This window comes from Acomys russatus, chromosome 7 (genome assembly GCF_903995435.1).
Source record: "Acomys russatus chromosome 7, mAcoRus1.1, whole genome shotgun sequence".
Lineage (NCBI taxonomy): Eukaryota > Metazoa > Chordata > Mammalia > Rodentia > Muridae > Acomys > Acomys russatus.
In genome coordinates this window covers 9,684,145-9,698,897 of record NC_067143.1, presented here as the reverse complement: position 1 = coordinate 9,698,897, position 14,753 = coordinate 9,684,145, and the positions used below count along the sequence as shown (strand labels likewise).

The window sequence follows — 14,753 nt, the reverse complement described above, 5'->3', positions numbered from 1 at the left end:
CCTTGGAAAAGTCTTTTGCTCCATCGAAAACTGTCACTTAGGAAGGGAAGTCTTGTCCCGATGGTTCCATAGAAAGTCAATGCTTAGCCGCCTGTTTTAAAATAAAATGGACTAATGGGTATTTATATTATATTGCTAATCTCGTGAGCCACTTATGCCGTGACAAGTAGAGTACAAACACCTGTGAAATCCACCAAAGTGCAACCTCAGCTCTGGAAAGAATCAGCACTTGTCAACACATCTTATTTTCACCCCCTCTGAGAGTTAAGCAAGCTTAGCATGCTTCCTTTAACCCTCAGGGGACTCAGTTACTGTCTACCAGACTGTACGCTTTAAATGGTAAGTACTGACATCGCTAAGCGATCAACTGTGATTTCACTATGTCCAAGAGACTCTTCCTCCACCCCCATTGGAAAAGCAGGGGAAGGAAAGAAATATTAAAGGTCCCGAAAAAACTATACAATCCACCTTAACAAGCCAATGAACACAACCTAAAGAGTAGGCTTTTGTCACTAAAGTCTGCCTCTGTCTCTGCAGTTCTGTCAATGCCCTCTTTCTTGTGTTGGGAAGGCATCATAGCTTCCAGGGGCTCACAGCCCTTTATCAACCTTACATGCATGTATGCCTCTCAGTAACCAAGTAGGAGAAAATCACTTCTATGTTCTAGCTCCAGATACATTTTCAAAGGATGTGTCCCTAAAATCTTAAGCATAGTACAATTCTCTAGACTTGGAGGCCGTTTCTTCTCTCAGAGTTAAATAATTATTCTAAAATGCTTCCTCTTTCACCACCATAACAAGTTACTTACTGGCATATTTGCTAACAGTGTTTGTTGATAAGCATTGTCTGGCAAGAAGCTTGCAAAACCAGTTTTACTCCCTCCAAGGCTGCTTATTCCCACCCCCACCTATCCACTCCCTCAAGCAAGAGTATGCAGGTAGGAACCTGGGGCCTCACTCACTTGCCATTCTTAAGAGAGGAGCAGACACAGACTGGTTGCTTCAACTTTCATTGGCTCCCCCAAGAAACAGCACCCCACTGGCTTGTAAAGGAGCGCTTACTTGGCAAGTTCACAACCAGGACACACTTGAGTTCACAACCAGGACACACTTCTCACATGAGTGGGGTCTCACACAAAGGCTCCAGGCCTCCCATCTCAGCGGAGTGTTTAGGAATGTTTAGTTTTATGCTGTCCACTCCAGCAAAGTCTGTGTTTACTTAGGAAATTTTTACTATCAAGAAAGAAGGCGATTGGTTACTTTTTGGCTTTCAGTCTCCTGTGAAACCTAACAGGAGGCCTTTCCTCCCACCAGAGCTCACCATACCTTCCCCCCCAATCCCCCAAACCCCCCCCATCCTGGCCCCATGTGCCTGGTCCTCCTGTCTGCACCTGCTCATTTCTCAAAGCACCTCTTCTTCTCAGCGATTTTGACATCAACCCTAACTCTCTACTATTCAATCTGCGAGAAAGTAGAAGCTACTGTATATGATTCTTGCAATCACATCTGTAGTTTTCAAAATTCTAGCTGTGATTCCTTCTAGTGCATACAGCAGTGAGGAGATGATTGTGATTTGAGCTCAGATAGAAGTCTTCAGTGGTAAGAAATGACTGTTTTGTGGATAAAGGGAAGATAACTGCTTTGTGGTTGGGGTAGTGTAAAACATGAAAATGAGAAAGCAAAGAAAATATTTAGGTCTCTGCTCCTAAGCCATCTGGTGAGAGATGACACCATTGCCCAGTTGGGGAAAGGCTTAGAGGAAAAAGCAAAGAATCTGCTCAGTTAGAACAATTTTGAGATAATGTAGGGACAACATTAATGTCATATCCTATATGTAATTTATATTCTGCATTTAATTCTATGTTCTGTATGAGAACTTGTCTCCAGGTGACCCCACTCTTTCCTGCATTTCGGGAATGATGGCACACTGTCATAAACTGGGCCTGCTGGCACTCTCCAACACTCTCCAGAAACTCCACTGGAACAATTAGATACAACTAACACCCAATGATCCTCTGAGATAAAGCAACTTCCCTGGAGATTCAGCCTCCTGGACCCAACCTGCCTGAGACTCACAACTTTTCCTTGAGATCCAGCCTCCACCCATCCTGCCTGAAGGACTACCTTCCTGAGACTCACAACCCCCACTTACGGTTTTTTCCTTACTTCCCTGTGACCCCAAGCCCTAATTACAGTTTTTCCTTATAAACCCATTACCCTTGAAGCTCCAGTATCCCTCACCTAACCTGCTGCCTCAGGAAGGATTATGATCTGAAGCTCCGAGCCCGTGATACAGGACCCTGTGTGTATTGCATTGGTATCGAGTCCTGGTGGTCTTTTTGGGGGTCTTGGGATCTGGGTAATGTCAGCATAACAACATGATCCCCTTTTCCCTCGTCTACTTTTACTTCTGTAGTGTGGTTACTCACAGGCAACTGCTATCTGAAAATGTTTCGTGGAAAATTTCAACAATCATTCATGAGTATCAAGTTGTGTGGCATTCTGGGTAGCAGCATGGTGAGGAGAGGGGCGCACTACTCTGTCTTGTCTTGCATATGAACCGCACTTTTGTCAAGTGTCTCTACGCTGTATGTGCTGCCTGCCCATGAATACAGGAAAGCACTGTTGGGTGATCTGAGCTATATTTTCAGGTATTTGGAGCATATTCCCAATGGACAAAGGGGACCACTGTGCCTGTGAGACACTCAGGTCAGTGGCTCAAGTACATGACTCTGGGGACCTAGGGAAGAGCTTAGAAGTGGAGGTAGAAATTTGATACTTATCAGAAGATAAATGATACTTAAGCCTTTATATTTGAGTGTAGTTATGAATGTGGTTACTAAGGAAAAGAAGAGGAGAGGGGAATTGCTGAAAGACTAGGCAGAAAGGTTTACCAGAGAAATCGGTCTCCCTTGAAACAGGACAGTGAGCTTTTTTTTTTTTTTTTTTTTTTTTTTTGAGCCAGGGTGGTGGCTATCCATAACTCAAGTGTCAGGGAAAGCCTTCCCTGTCACAGACTCTTTATTTAACTCTGTATACGTTGCAGGAAAGTGTCCAGGTCCCTGCCTGAGGAGCTCCAGCAGCGAGGCCAGGCTTCAAGTTTTGCCCTTAAGCACCTCTACATCTTTCCCTGGGTGTCTCCTCTTACTCTCTTCAGCTCCCCTGGGTGCTACATCCTGTGGTCCTTGAAAGGGGTGCTCGAATTTTCAGGCTGTGCTTCTGGCCTCTCTACAATTCTGAACATCAATACCTCAGGACTCCAGAGCGGCTGAGGCTAAATCTCCATAGAACGGGCATCTTTGTGGCAACAATGTATCCACCTCTGTGGCAACAATGTATAAACTAGCCATTCCCCTAAAACAGGGAGATTTTCATGGTGTAGCACTGCCAGCCAAAAACCAGGATCAAGAATCTGACTCTTTACTGTCAGTTCATAGTTTAGTTAGCGAAAGCTGTTCTGTTTAGCTTAGAGCTCAAGTCTGTGTAAACCTCCTGGGACATAAGTTAATAGGTCCCTCCCCAACTCTAAACAGTTATATTGGCATTTCCAGCCTCTGTCACAATGACCAGCTGCAGCTCTTCTGTGGGACCCTTTCCAGATTATGCTAATTTTAGACAAAAAGTATGAATAAAACCTCACCAATCCCTGAGCTTCCCACAGAAACCCAACAATCCCTGAGCCCGAAAATCAACCAATCCCTAAACTCTCCCAAGCTCGGGACTTGAAATTCCACCAATCTTCACTCTGGAAATCTCTGCCCTAGAAAGCTCCACCCCCCCTAAGAAATCCTATATAAAGGCTGAGTTTGCTTGGTTCTCTGCTGTCTTCTGGGATTGCAGAGTCAGCCACTCCTGAATTGGTCCTTTCAATAAATCGCTTCTAAGAGATTTGCTATCTGGTGTGACTCTTTCAGTGGAAAAAAGCACAGAAAAGAAGAAGCAAAGAAGGAGGCAGGGCTGAGGCTCCTGAGCTACTTGGCTCAACTGGGAATACCCCTCCCCTGGGAGCTACAGTGTCTCTGCTGAGGAGGCCTCCTCTCAGAGATATATGGTTCCTGGCTCCTGTGTCTCAAGATTCCCTTCTCATGGGACACTGTCTCACCTCAGACCTGTGTGCTTTCCAGGCTTCCGAGTTGTGGACTTCCTGGACATGGTCCCATCTGGACAGGAAGGCCAACAGGGGGTTGTTTGAACAATTAAAAAAGTGGTTGGTGATTTCAAATGATGCAGGAAGTTGAGTTACAGTTGAGCCCAAATCTACCCATTCATGACCAGTGCCTAGAATAGTGCAGAGCTCACAGTTCCTATAGTAGCTATTTATTGAATAATTTCAATGCTGGTTCCATTTATGTAAACTGATTAGAGCAGAGAAAAGTTTTCAAGGCAGAATCATATCAGTGGAGATTCTAAAGGGGCTTACATTGCAAGGATACACAGAACAATGTAACAAAGACTCATTCAGCTTAGTGGAAGGAGGAACTATTTGGTAGTCAATAGAAAATAATGCTTTGCTTGGAATATGTAGCCCAGAGGTTTATTCAGCAAAGTGGGTTGCCAAGGGTGTGTTGCAAAGCTCTAGCATTAGGGAGATCTACTGAAAACATATAGTTGGCCCTTGCTGCCTTGATATCACATCAGATCCAGCTTTGCCCATGATGGTCTGCATTCAGGGATACCTCACCCCTCGCACTACAAGAACAGCGCTGACTTGGGTCACATGACCCAGCCCACAGCAACTGTTCGGTAAGTAGACATCGTTGCACAGGGTCTCATGGTGGTGAAAGACTGAGTGTGAGCTGCTAAGTGTGACTAAATGATAATACATTGAAGAATGCATCAGAAGTGAGAGGGCACTGATCTATCAGGGTGGGAAGATCAAGAAAAAAAATGGCCCTTGAGCCACACTGAGGAGGGTGAACAGAGTGCTAATGAGAAGAGGACAGGAAATGATAGTCTAGATTATGAGGAGATTCTCAAGGGGGAAAAAAAAGCACATGAAGCCATCTTGCCTCATCAGGCATGGTCAGTGGGCCCTCCAACATGACTTGGGAGTAGGAGGGAGAGACTATATACTGAAAGATGAGGCTCAGAATGTCCAGAAGGGTTTAAGTTTCACAGAACAAAGGATTCCGTTACAGTTTAGGCTTCTGTTAATAAGAAACAAATTGGAGATAGATTAATGGATGGATAGAGATGGACAGACAGACAGACAGATTAAAGTTCTGAAAAAGCAAGCACTTCTCAGGCCTGTGCATGCTTAAGCATGTTTTGGGTCTGCATGTTCATGACAAGTAATTTTTCTGCCACTGTGTGTTCAAATTCATGTCCTGTGTTATGTATGTTTTCTGACTAGTTGAGCTTAATTGAACTGGAATTTTCTTCACCCACATTTACATCATCTTTGTCTTTATATCAATTGTGATTTTTCTTTGTTTTGTTTGACAGAGGGTTTCTCTCTGACAGCCTTGGCTATCCTGGACTCACTTTGTAGATCTGGCTGGCCTTGAACTCACAGAGATCCACCTACCTCTGGCTTTCTGAGGACTGGGATAATAGGCATATGCCATTGCACCCATCTATAGTCAAATTTCTTAACAGTCCTAAGTTGTTTTGAGAGTCACATTCCTTGCAATAACCTAAGTTGGCCCAAGATCATCCATATGCAGCTAAGAAGACTATTAAACACCAATGAAAGGAATCCCCCTAATATTAACCTCCATACATGGAAGACTTTAGATGGCCTACTAGACATACAGGGACAAAGATGGAACAGAAGTTGAGGGAGTAGCCAACCAATGACTGATCCAGCCTGAAACCCAGACCATGAGAGGGAGCCTACCCCTGGCACTGCTAATAATATTCTGTTATGCCTGCAGATAGAAATCTAGTACAAATGTCATCTGAGAGGCATCACTTAGCAACAGATGGAAATAGATGCAGAGACCCACAGCCAAACATTAGGTGGAGCTTGAGGAATGCTTCAGGAGAGGGAAAGGAAGGCAGAGGAGGTCAAGGACACCACAAGAAAACCTACAGAGTCAACTAACCTGGGCCCATAGTGTCCACCGAGACTGAACCGCCAACCAGGGAGCATGCATGGGACTGACCGAGGCCCTCAGCATATGTGTTGCTTGGCCTCCATGTAGGTCCCCTATCAGGGGAAGCATGGGTTATGTATAACTTTGTTGCCTGCCTTTGGGACCCTTTCCTCCTACTGGGCTGTCTCATCTACCCTCAATAGGAGAAGATGTGCCTAGTCTTGTTGCAACTTGATATGCCAAGGCTGCTTGATATCCATGGGGGGGCCTCCCCATTCCTGGACTTTGGGGGGCCCAGATTGCTATAATAATATTCCATGGGGGGGATGGAGAGGTAGTCTAGCAGTTGAGAGCACTCGTTATTCTTGCTGAGGACCTGCATTCAGTTGTCAGCACCTACATCAGTGGCTATACAACTGCCTATAACCCCAATTCCAGAATATGTGATGCTCCATCTAGCAACTGCAGATACCTGCAAATACTGGGTGTTCATACAGACAAGCATACACAAAACACATACAAAAATAAAAATAAATAATTTGAAAGAGGATGCTCCATGTTTGCTTCAAGAGTTCCTCTCGCTGACTTGAGTCTGATCCTTACCTACCCGCCTAATCTGCTTGTTTTCAGTCAGAGCTTGAGTAAACATTTCTGAATCCTTCCTGAATTGTTAGGAAATTGCTATAAAGTAGAGATGTACATACCGTCCTTATCTGCTTATCACATGGATGGGTTTTTACAAATGGGCTGGCCTCTAGCTGGGTCAAGCCCTCCTATCAGTCTTTTTCATCATCATTCTCAGCATTCTGTCTGGAAACCTAACAGCAGAATTTCCAAAGGAAGCCTTCCCGAGAGTGCTTCCTCATTGCATTAACCACGTCGCAGAACTCTGTCTAGAGCACTGTGAGCGCCTCTGCCGAAGGCGTCACATATCCCTTGCTATTTGCTTCAAAAATCTCCAAATTTCATCTTCTCTGATTCACAGCCCGGCAGTTCATCAATTTTATTATTTCCAGTGATAGCTTGCTGTAACAACTTACTATTCCGCTCCCTCTTGTGCTCCCTCTCTTCCTCTCCCACTACCTGTGAGCTGCTGAAAGCATCTCTGCACCTGCAAGATGTCTGCTTTCCTAAGGATATGTGCTAACTCAAGGTGTTGGTGGCGTTGTGAGCGTGAGCTGTCGTATTAATCTTTCTATGCCAGCCCTTCCCTGGCCTTCTGCTTCTAACCCCCTGGCATACAGTGTATCCAGACTCCTATCAAATAGATATTTCTAGGAAGTAGCTCATATAAGCGAGAACTTACTGCAAAGTGCTCGTAATACATCACCTCCGAGAACTACAAGATCCTTAGAAGCCTTAGAAGAAAGACTCACTTATGTGCCTAAAATTTATATGGTGAACCTACCTAACGCTTTTTCTTTGAAGCCGGCCTCCCATTAGTAGCTCAGGCTTCACACTGAGGTTGCTTTATGTATCTATTTCAGGAACCAATGGCTTCTCAGATGGGAATAAAGCTTGGGTGACCCCAGACAGACTGGCTTTCTTATAAAATCTTGCAGCTGCCTAAGCGCATATTCCATTAGAAAGGTATATTTGCCTAATGTTCCCTCAGGAGGAAATGTCCAAAGACTACAGTATACTCCCCTTTGGCTAAGCACTGTTGCAGAGGTATTAAGCTATAGCATGCAGGAAGCAGAGGAGTAAACCAAAGAGTGTGATACGTGGTGGCATGGGCTGAGGTAGCGTGCAGAGCTCGTTGGATGCAGAAACTGGGTGATCACTAAGCCTAAGGCATCTGGATGGAAATCCAGGACTTGAAAAGTAACTAGGGATGCCTGCATCTCCGCTTTTACAGAATCATCAAAGCGTCCCCTGGGATGCCTGAAACTAAACCCCAGGAAAAGGGAGATTAATTCACTCACTTTTATAGACAAATGAAGGCTATCAAAAGATACCAAAAAGGTGTCACAACCTACCAGCTGCTGAAATTCTGGGAAAGTTTTAGCAAGTGCCTCCCACTAGCATTCCTCACAGAGACCATCAGGATACAGAGGTGAGAGCAGTAGTCTGCACTTAGTCCCTCAGCTCTGATTCCCATGTCAATAATTACACATTTTGGAGAAAAAAAAAAACTCCTGACATTTCTCGTATATCAGAACACCAGTGAGAGGGCAGGCACAAATCTTTTGCCAAGTCTTAGTGACCATCATCAGGAGTGTGAAGTTCGGAGAAGGTGCTGACACACCATTTGACGTTCTCTCCTGAGCATTCCGACCTAGCCTCTTGACTTACCCTCACAGTCTTCCCTGACTGCAGGTGAGTTAGAGAGAGGATGTGGCTACATTGGACTATGCCTCCTGGTTCCATCTTCCCCTCTGCACCAGGGATCCACATGGTTACGGGGTCACCCAGGCAAGGTTTTCTTGCTGCCCCAAGGAGTGAGATGAAGCTTCTCATTGGTAGTTCAGCTTCCACGGGCTTGATTTCAGTTGGTACTGCGTGGTGGTGGTACCTACCATTTCTAGTCTCCTCTCAGGCCACAACAGTTCTCAAAATCAATCAATGGGCAGTTTTCATACCATATCTGCTAATAGTACACTTGAAGAGAATGACCACACCAAGCTCCCTGATCAAAGCTGAGACCAACAGAATCCCAGTCTGCAGAAAGAGATAAGACCAAAGATCCAAACCAAAACCGAAGCCACAAGGACATGTGCTGCCAGCACTGTATCCCTCAGAGCAGTTGTCCCCAATCCCAGGCTCCTTTCAGCCCTTAGATTCTGTGACACTCCTGAGAAATATTTATTTATTTATTTATTTATTTATCTATTTATTTATTTTAGCTCACCCCATGCAGGACCAGGACTTACTTCACACGTATGCATCACTGAGAAGGGCTCCACAATCAGGGTGTGGCATTCTGTAACCACCACTGCAAAGTTCCTAATGGCTTCACACACATGAATTTGTTCTAAATAGGGATCAGTAAGACCCAGAATGGGTGTTCCCCTGGGCACACTGATTCTTAGTGCAGACAAGAAGAATGAGCAAAGCCACATACACCCAACATGTCTGTGTACCCTTCCACTTACACACCAGTTCTTGGATAAGTCAAGAGGCTGGGTTGGATGTTCCAGAAATCTTTAGTTCAGGCACAGTTCCTCCAGATGCCTCCCTGCCTCTTCATCCTACCAAAATAGCTTAAAGGCTCCCCTAGTAGATGCCAAAAGGGTTGGGATTGAGCACACATGTGCTAGTTACAGAATAAGAATGATGGTACCCTCCTGCGTGCTGGATGTCTGATGCCTGGTGCCTGATGCAGATACCCAGGGAACTGCTGCAGCCATCATCACATTTTTGAGTGTCCTGTCTGCTGTGGATTTAGGATATGAAATCTTAGGAGTGTGGGATACTTGATTCAAGTACTCTGTCTCAAGTAAGGTCAGGATGTGGGAGCCATATCCAGATGAGGATGCCATACTGCAGGAAAGACCCACAGCCAGCCTATGGGGCAGCAGTCACACAGAGATGCTCTCCATGCCCCCAGGGAGCAACACTGAACAGTCAATTCTCAGCACCAGTGTAAATAAATATTTGGGTGCCTTTAAGGTGCAAGCTTTGCCTGTTTTTGTCAAGGAAGCCCAAATTTCCATTTGTCTCTGGGCTCTGCAAATAAAAGCCAGTGCTCATGTTTGTTTCCTGATGATCCCAAGCAAAGAAATCCTATACCGTACCGAAACCTAGCACAAGGCTCAATAGTTTCATAATTCTTACAAGTCTCTTTAGAATGAGCCAACGTTGCATTGTAATTTGTACCACTTGGGTTGGAAGCATTTGTTCAAATTGTTTTCCATTTTTAAATGATGAGTCCTCTGTCGTACCTCTGTTTTGTTTGTTTGTTTGTCTGTTTTGTTTTGTTTTGTTTTGTTTTGCGTGTGTGTCTGTGTGTATGTGGGTGTGTGTGTGGGGGTGTGTGTGTCCTGACATAAAATTCATACTCACTGTGCATTTACAAAATAAATGCCAATATTATCAGCCACTGAGACAAGAATGCTTTCCAGGATCACCCAGATTGTATCCAGCTAATGACAGATAAGAAAGAAGGCTTAGTCTATCAGCTACGTATTGACAACCGCTTGGTTAAAGCCTGATTCCCATTACAGCAGTCATGCCGGGCTGGCAAGGCAGATAAACACTCTCCCACTCGGAACCTTAACCCTCAGGTCAGGCTATGCTAATCTCATTTGGAACTGTCTGCAAGCATCCTGTCCATTTAACCCTACACTCCAAGATGCTCAGCAGCATGTATCGCTTTGCTTAAAGTGCTTGAGTCAGTTCACCAAATGTGTGAGCAAAATTTTATTATGAAAGTTACACATTATGATTATAACCATCTTTCCTTTCTGCTTTCTTTTTAGTTTCTAGTTAGGGGAGGAGATACAGGAAGAGGAGAGAAGGAGGCAAGTCATCCCTCTTTCCTCTTTCACGGATTGGGCTGGTTATCACGTAGTTAGTTAACAGCTACAGTATACAAGGCACATCCTTGTCTTAGACATTAAGCTGTGAGGATAGGACCACGTGCTTGCTACCCAGGGCTCCCACCCTCCTGGCAAGGCAAGTAACAAAGAGGCAAACACAACTGTGTAATATACAGTGTCCACTCAGGCTGTTTATGAAAAACAGGTGAACATGGGCTTGGGAACACTAGGGGTACCTCTGTAACCTGTGGACATCAGAGACATAAAGGTAGTGACCGCCCACGAAGGTTGGACAACAGCCATGTCCAAGGACTGGCAGGAACCAGTGGGCTTCTGTAGATAAAGTGTGTGTGCACAGTGAGTGGCCTGTTGGGAGAATGCAGGAGTGAGGGCCCACATCCTCATCAGACTGGATATGAAGGTGTGAAGATGACCATAATGTACACACCACCAGTTGAACTCTAACCAGCATTTTTAAATGAAAAGCTTCTCAATCAAATGGATGCCCTGAATGTGAGCAGGGCTGGTCCCCACTTGCCCTCTGAGCACAGCTCACAGCGACCCAAATTCACACCAGAATTTGATCTTCCATCACTGGTTTTAATGTGCTCTAAGAGGCACAGCCTGGGGGGTGCTCCATCCATATGTGGAACTGCACCGAGACGTAGAGGCACAGCCGCAGAGCTGCAGAGGCTTTTCTTCTATGCAGAGTGCCCTGGCTCCAGACAGGGAGCAGGAACCAGCTGTGTTCGGTTACCACAGTGACAACAGGAATTTCCCTCAGAAACATCCCAAAGCCAGGTGGGCTAGGAGGTGGAGGTGCCCCGGAAGACAGCAAACCTACCTCGGCAGATGGTGCCGTTTCCCACATAGCCCGGCTGGCAGGTGCAGCTGTGTCCCTGGACTGTGTTGGTGCAGATGGCATTTTTGTCACAGTTGTGCTGTCCGCTGCCACAATCATCGTGCTCTGCAGGTTGAAAGAGGAGTGGAGACATTGTTATAAAAGTAGGAACAGCTGCAATGGAGAAGTGTTCTAGAACTCACCAACAAGAATGGCAGAGATGAGCCAGGTATGGCGAATCATGCATCTGACCGCAGCACTTGAGAGAGGGACCGAGGCAAGAAGATGTCAAGTTGGAGGCAAGCCTGGGATACACAAGAACTTCCTCTTTGCATCTACTGGTTTTGCCCTAGAGGAGCCATGGAATCGATTCTAGGTTGATACTTAAGACAGTGCCGATGAAATCTATCCGAACAAATTTCCTTTGGGACCAACTCTCATGTACGTCCCATGATTTTAAACATGTGCATGCCACACCGGGCTCCAATAGCACCCTTTGGCCCAGAGAGTGGCCACCAAAGAGCTCGTCACAGACTACTAAGCACATGCAATGGTGGTGCAGCATGGCCACTCCTGGAAAAAAAAAAAAAAAAAAACAGTCTCAAAGTGCAGTGTGTGGCAACTGTGTGACAACGCAAATTGATTGACAACACTAGTGGTTTCTTACCTGAAATGGGATAATAATAACCAATGTTTACAGTCACACAAAAATTCCAAGTGCATCAAGGACAGAAGATGCCAGGCTCCGGAAAGCCATTGTGTACAATAGTCATTGTCTCTTCCTCACCCCCACCTTTCCATCCCTTGCCCCTTCCTTCCCCTGACTTCTTGAGACACAGTCTTGTCTACACAGAGACAGTAATCCCAAAGAGGAAGGCCCAGCTAACACTGCTTGCCAAAGAGCATTTACCAGCATGCACTTCCAGAGGCTGGCACAGGGCCTACTGTGAGTTGGAGAGAGGATAGCATTCAGGACTCTGATGAAGCCTTTCACTGGGCTAATTCTCTAAATGACGCCTTATTAGAGGCCTCAGAACTAACCTGTGGACTGTGTATCAATGAGTTATATGGATACCAAAGCACCAAGCCAGGAGACTAAGCTATACTACAGAGTACAATGGAAAAGCCCAAGTTTGAGCCCAGCTCTCATGAGTAACTACCCTCCCTTCACATAGCAGAGAGACATAGTTGTGAAAAATGACTGCTCTATAAATGAACAATATGAAAAAAAAATGTACGTCCTTTATTTCTCTCACAATCTGCTACTATCTGTAACTTCTTAAACATTGCAGGAAGAAAAAAAAAAAAAATCAAGCGAAGCTACTGAAATCACAAAAGGCTGTAATCGAGAGCTCCAGCCAGAAAGTCCAAAGAATAGCACTAATCGGAATGAAAATAAAAATTCAATATGTTTTGTTAAATGAAGTGTTAAGTTGATGTAGTGATCAATTGAAATGCTTTTCTTTGCTAATTTTTATTTTAAATCTCCTAACAGGACCTTCACCATGAAAAAGGTTAAATCTCATGAAAGCTAGAATGTACATAGAGATGTACCTGGTTCATTGGGCACCTCATATTTTCCAAAAAGAATGTTTATTGAGGCCTAAAGACCAATCAGAAATGTCAGAGAGAAACATTTATAGGTTAGCAAGCAGCGAGAAGAGAGGGCAAGGATATAAGGACAGACTTCTAGCCAGAGCCAAAGCCATCTCTAGCATGCTTCAGAATAGGATACGCCCATAGATGTCCAATGCTAATTATACACTACCAGACACCTAGGGTATGTAGGCCAGATGACACTACAAACACAAAGGTGAGGATACAGGCTCTAGAATTTATAATCTCCTATGTAAATTCATTTCGTAAGTAATTATTGGGACCTAATTGGTAATAATAAGATCAGTAGACATAACTTCTGCTCATATGAATGCTTTGTGCTGATCAGATACCAATGTACAACTAAAAGGAACACAAACAAGAAGTGACGGTTTTAAGTAAGTGACTGTATTTCATCCAACTATTAGGACATATCTAAAGCAAACAATGCTCTGGTAATAATGGTGTCATGAAAACGGTCCTACTTCTGAATGATGTGGACAAGCCAGCATCTGTGGTCATGCTAAGAGGAGCACACATAACCTGGAATGGGAATCCATGACATAAGTTATTGCATCTACAGGAGAGAAGACGCTTCATGCAGGAACATATAAACTTGTCTTTTAAGAGTGGAGGTGGTCTTCTCAGCCAGAGTTTCCTACAAGAAATACTCAAAACAAAAGAAGAGTGCGTCTGTGAGGTGGAGTCACCAAATATTCCAAAGTCAGGTCCATTCTTGACGGCCTATTCGTGTCTCATCATCTTAGAGGACAAGTCTCTTATGTAATAAGCTAGTGGCATTGCTTTTCTGCCACTACAACTTCATTCCTGTCCTATCTAGGTTTACCATATTGCTTTCCTGACTTAAAATTCTCCACCCTCCACGTGGTGAGAATAAAAATACTCCACCCTCCATGTGGCTAGAATAAATATAGCCATGCCAAGCCTTAAATACCACCTCAAACCCACATTTTAAGAAATCCTTTCCAAATCTGCTTTCTTAGACCATGTGAATTTCACTTATCTTAATGTGTAGTTTATCGTCTTACCCTACTGTGGAAACCACTACGCAATACTGCATTGCGATGTTTTATCTATCCACATGTTAGTTCATGGCATTGAACCAAGAGAATGCTAAACACTGGGCTACATTTTACAGGTAATCTGCCATTTAATTCACCCAACAACCATGAGAAGTCTTCTCGTTTTATAAGGAAGGAAGTGGTTTTTAAAGGCAACATCAGTTTGCCAAGCACCAAAATATGGGCGAGTGAGGGTCTGAGATTTGATGCTCAGATCTTCATACTAGCTGAGCCTTTCCAGCACCGAGCAGTGATGAGAAGCCACCTGGTCATGGTCAGCGCAAAGCCATGATGAGTGGGAGTGGCCTCAACTTGCCAAAGATGAGAAAAGTGTCTTCTATACTGTTCCTGGATTCCCGGGAGTCTCCTAATACTCCCTCTTGGCCAGGTTCCATCCAGAGAGAAAAGTGAAGCTCCCATATTTCATTATTTATAGTCTTGCCCAGGTCTACAAAATGACTGGACCTTTAAAACTGCATCTGATGGAAAGGAACAAGCAATATGTGATTTCCTTCTAAAAAATATCCAATTACTTTTCCAGATGCTGGGAACAAATGCCAAGGGTACATGCTATGTAAGGACTCATGAAAGATGACAAGCTATATAAGGTGGAGAAAACAGAATCCAGAACCAGGCGCCCCAGGCTGAAGATCCTGGGTTTGACAGCTTCTAGTTCTCTGCCCTACAGGAAGTTATTCAGTCTCTATGTGTCTTAT

The 14,753-nt window shown here is 44.5% G+C and overlaps 1 protein-coding gene across 2 annotated transcripts in view; it reads right to left on the bottom strand.

Moving 5' to 3' along the window:
• Positions 1-14,753, bottom strand: part of Nell1 (neural EGFL like 1) — an 884,393-nt gene that overhangs the window by 316,768 nt on the left and 552,872 nt on the right. For both annotated transcript variants that reach the window (XM_051148614.1, XM_051148615.1), the window contains exon 14: positions 11,363-11,485. In XM_051148614.1, the coding sequence (XP_051004571.1) occupies positions 11,363-11,485 (123 nt within the window). The remainder of the gene's footprint in view (positions 1-11,362; positions 11,486-14,753) is intronic.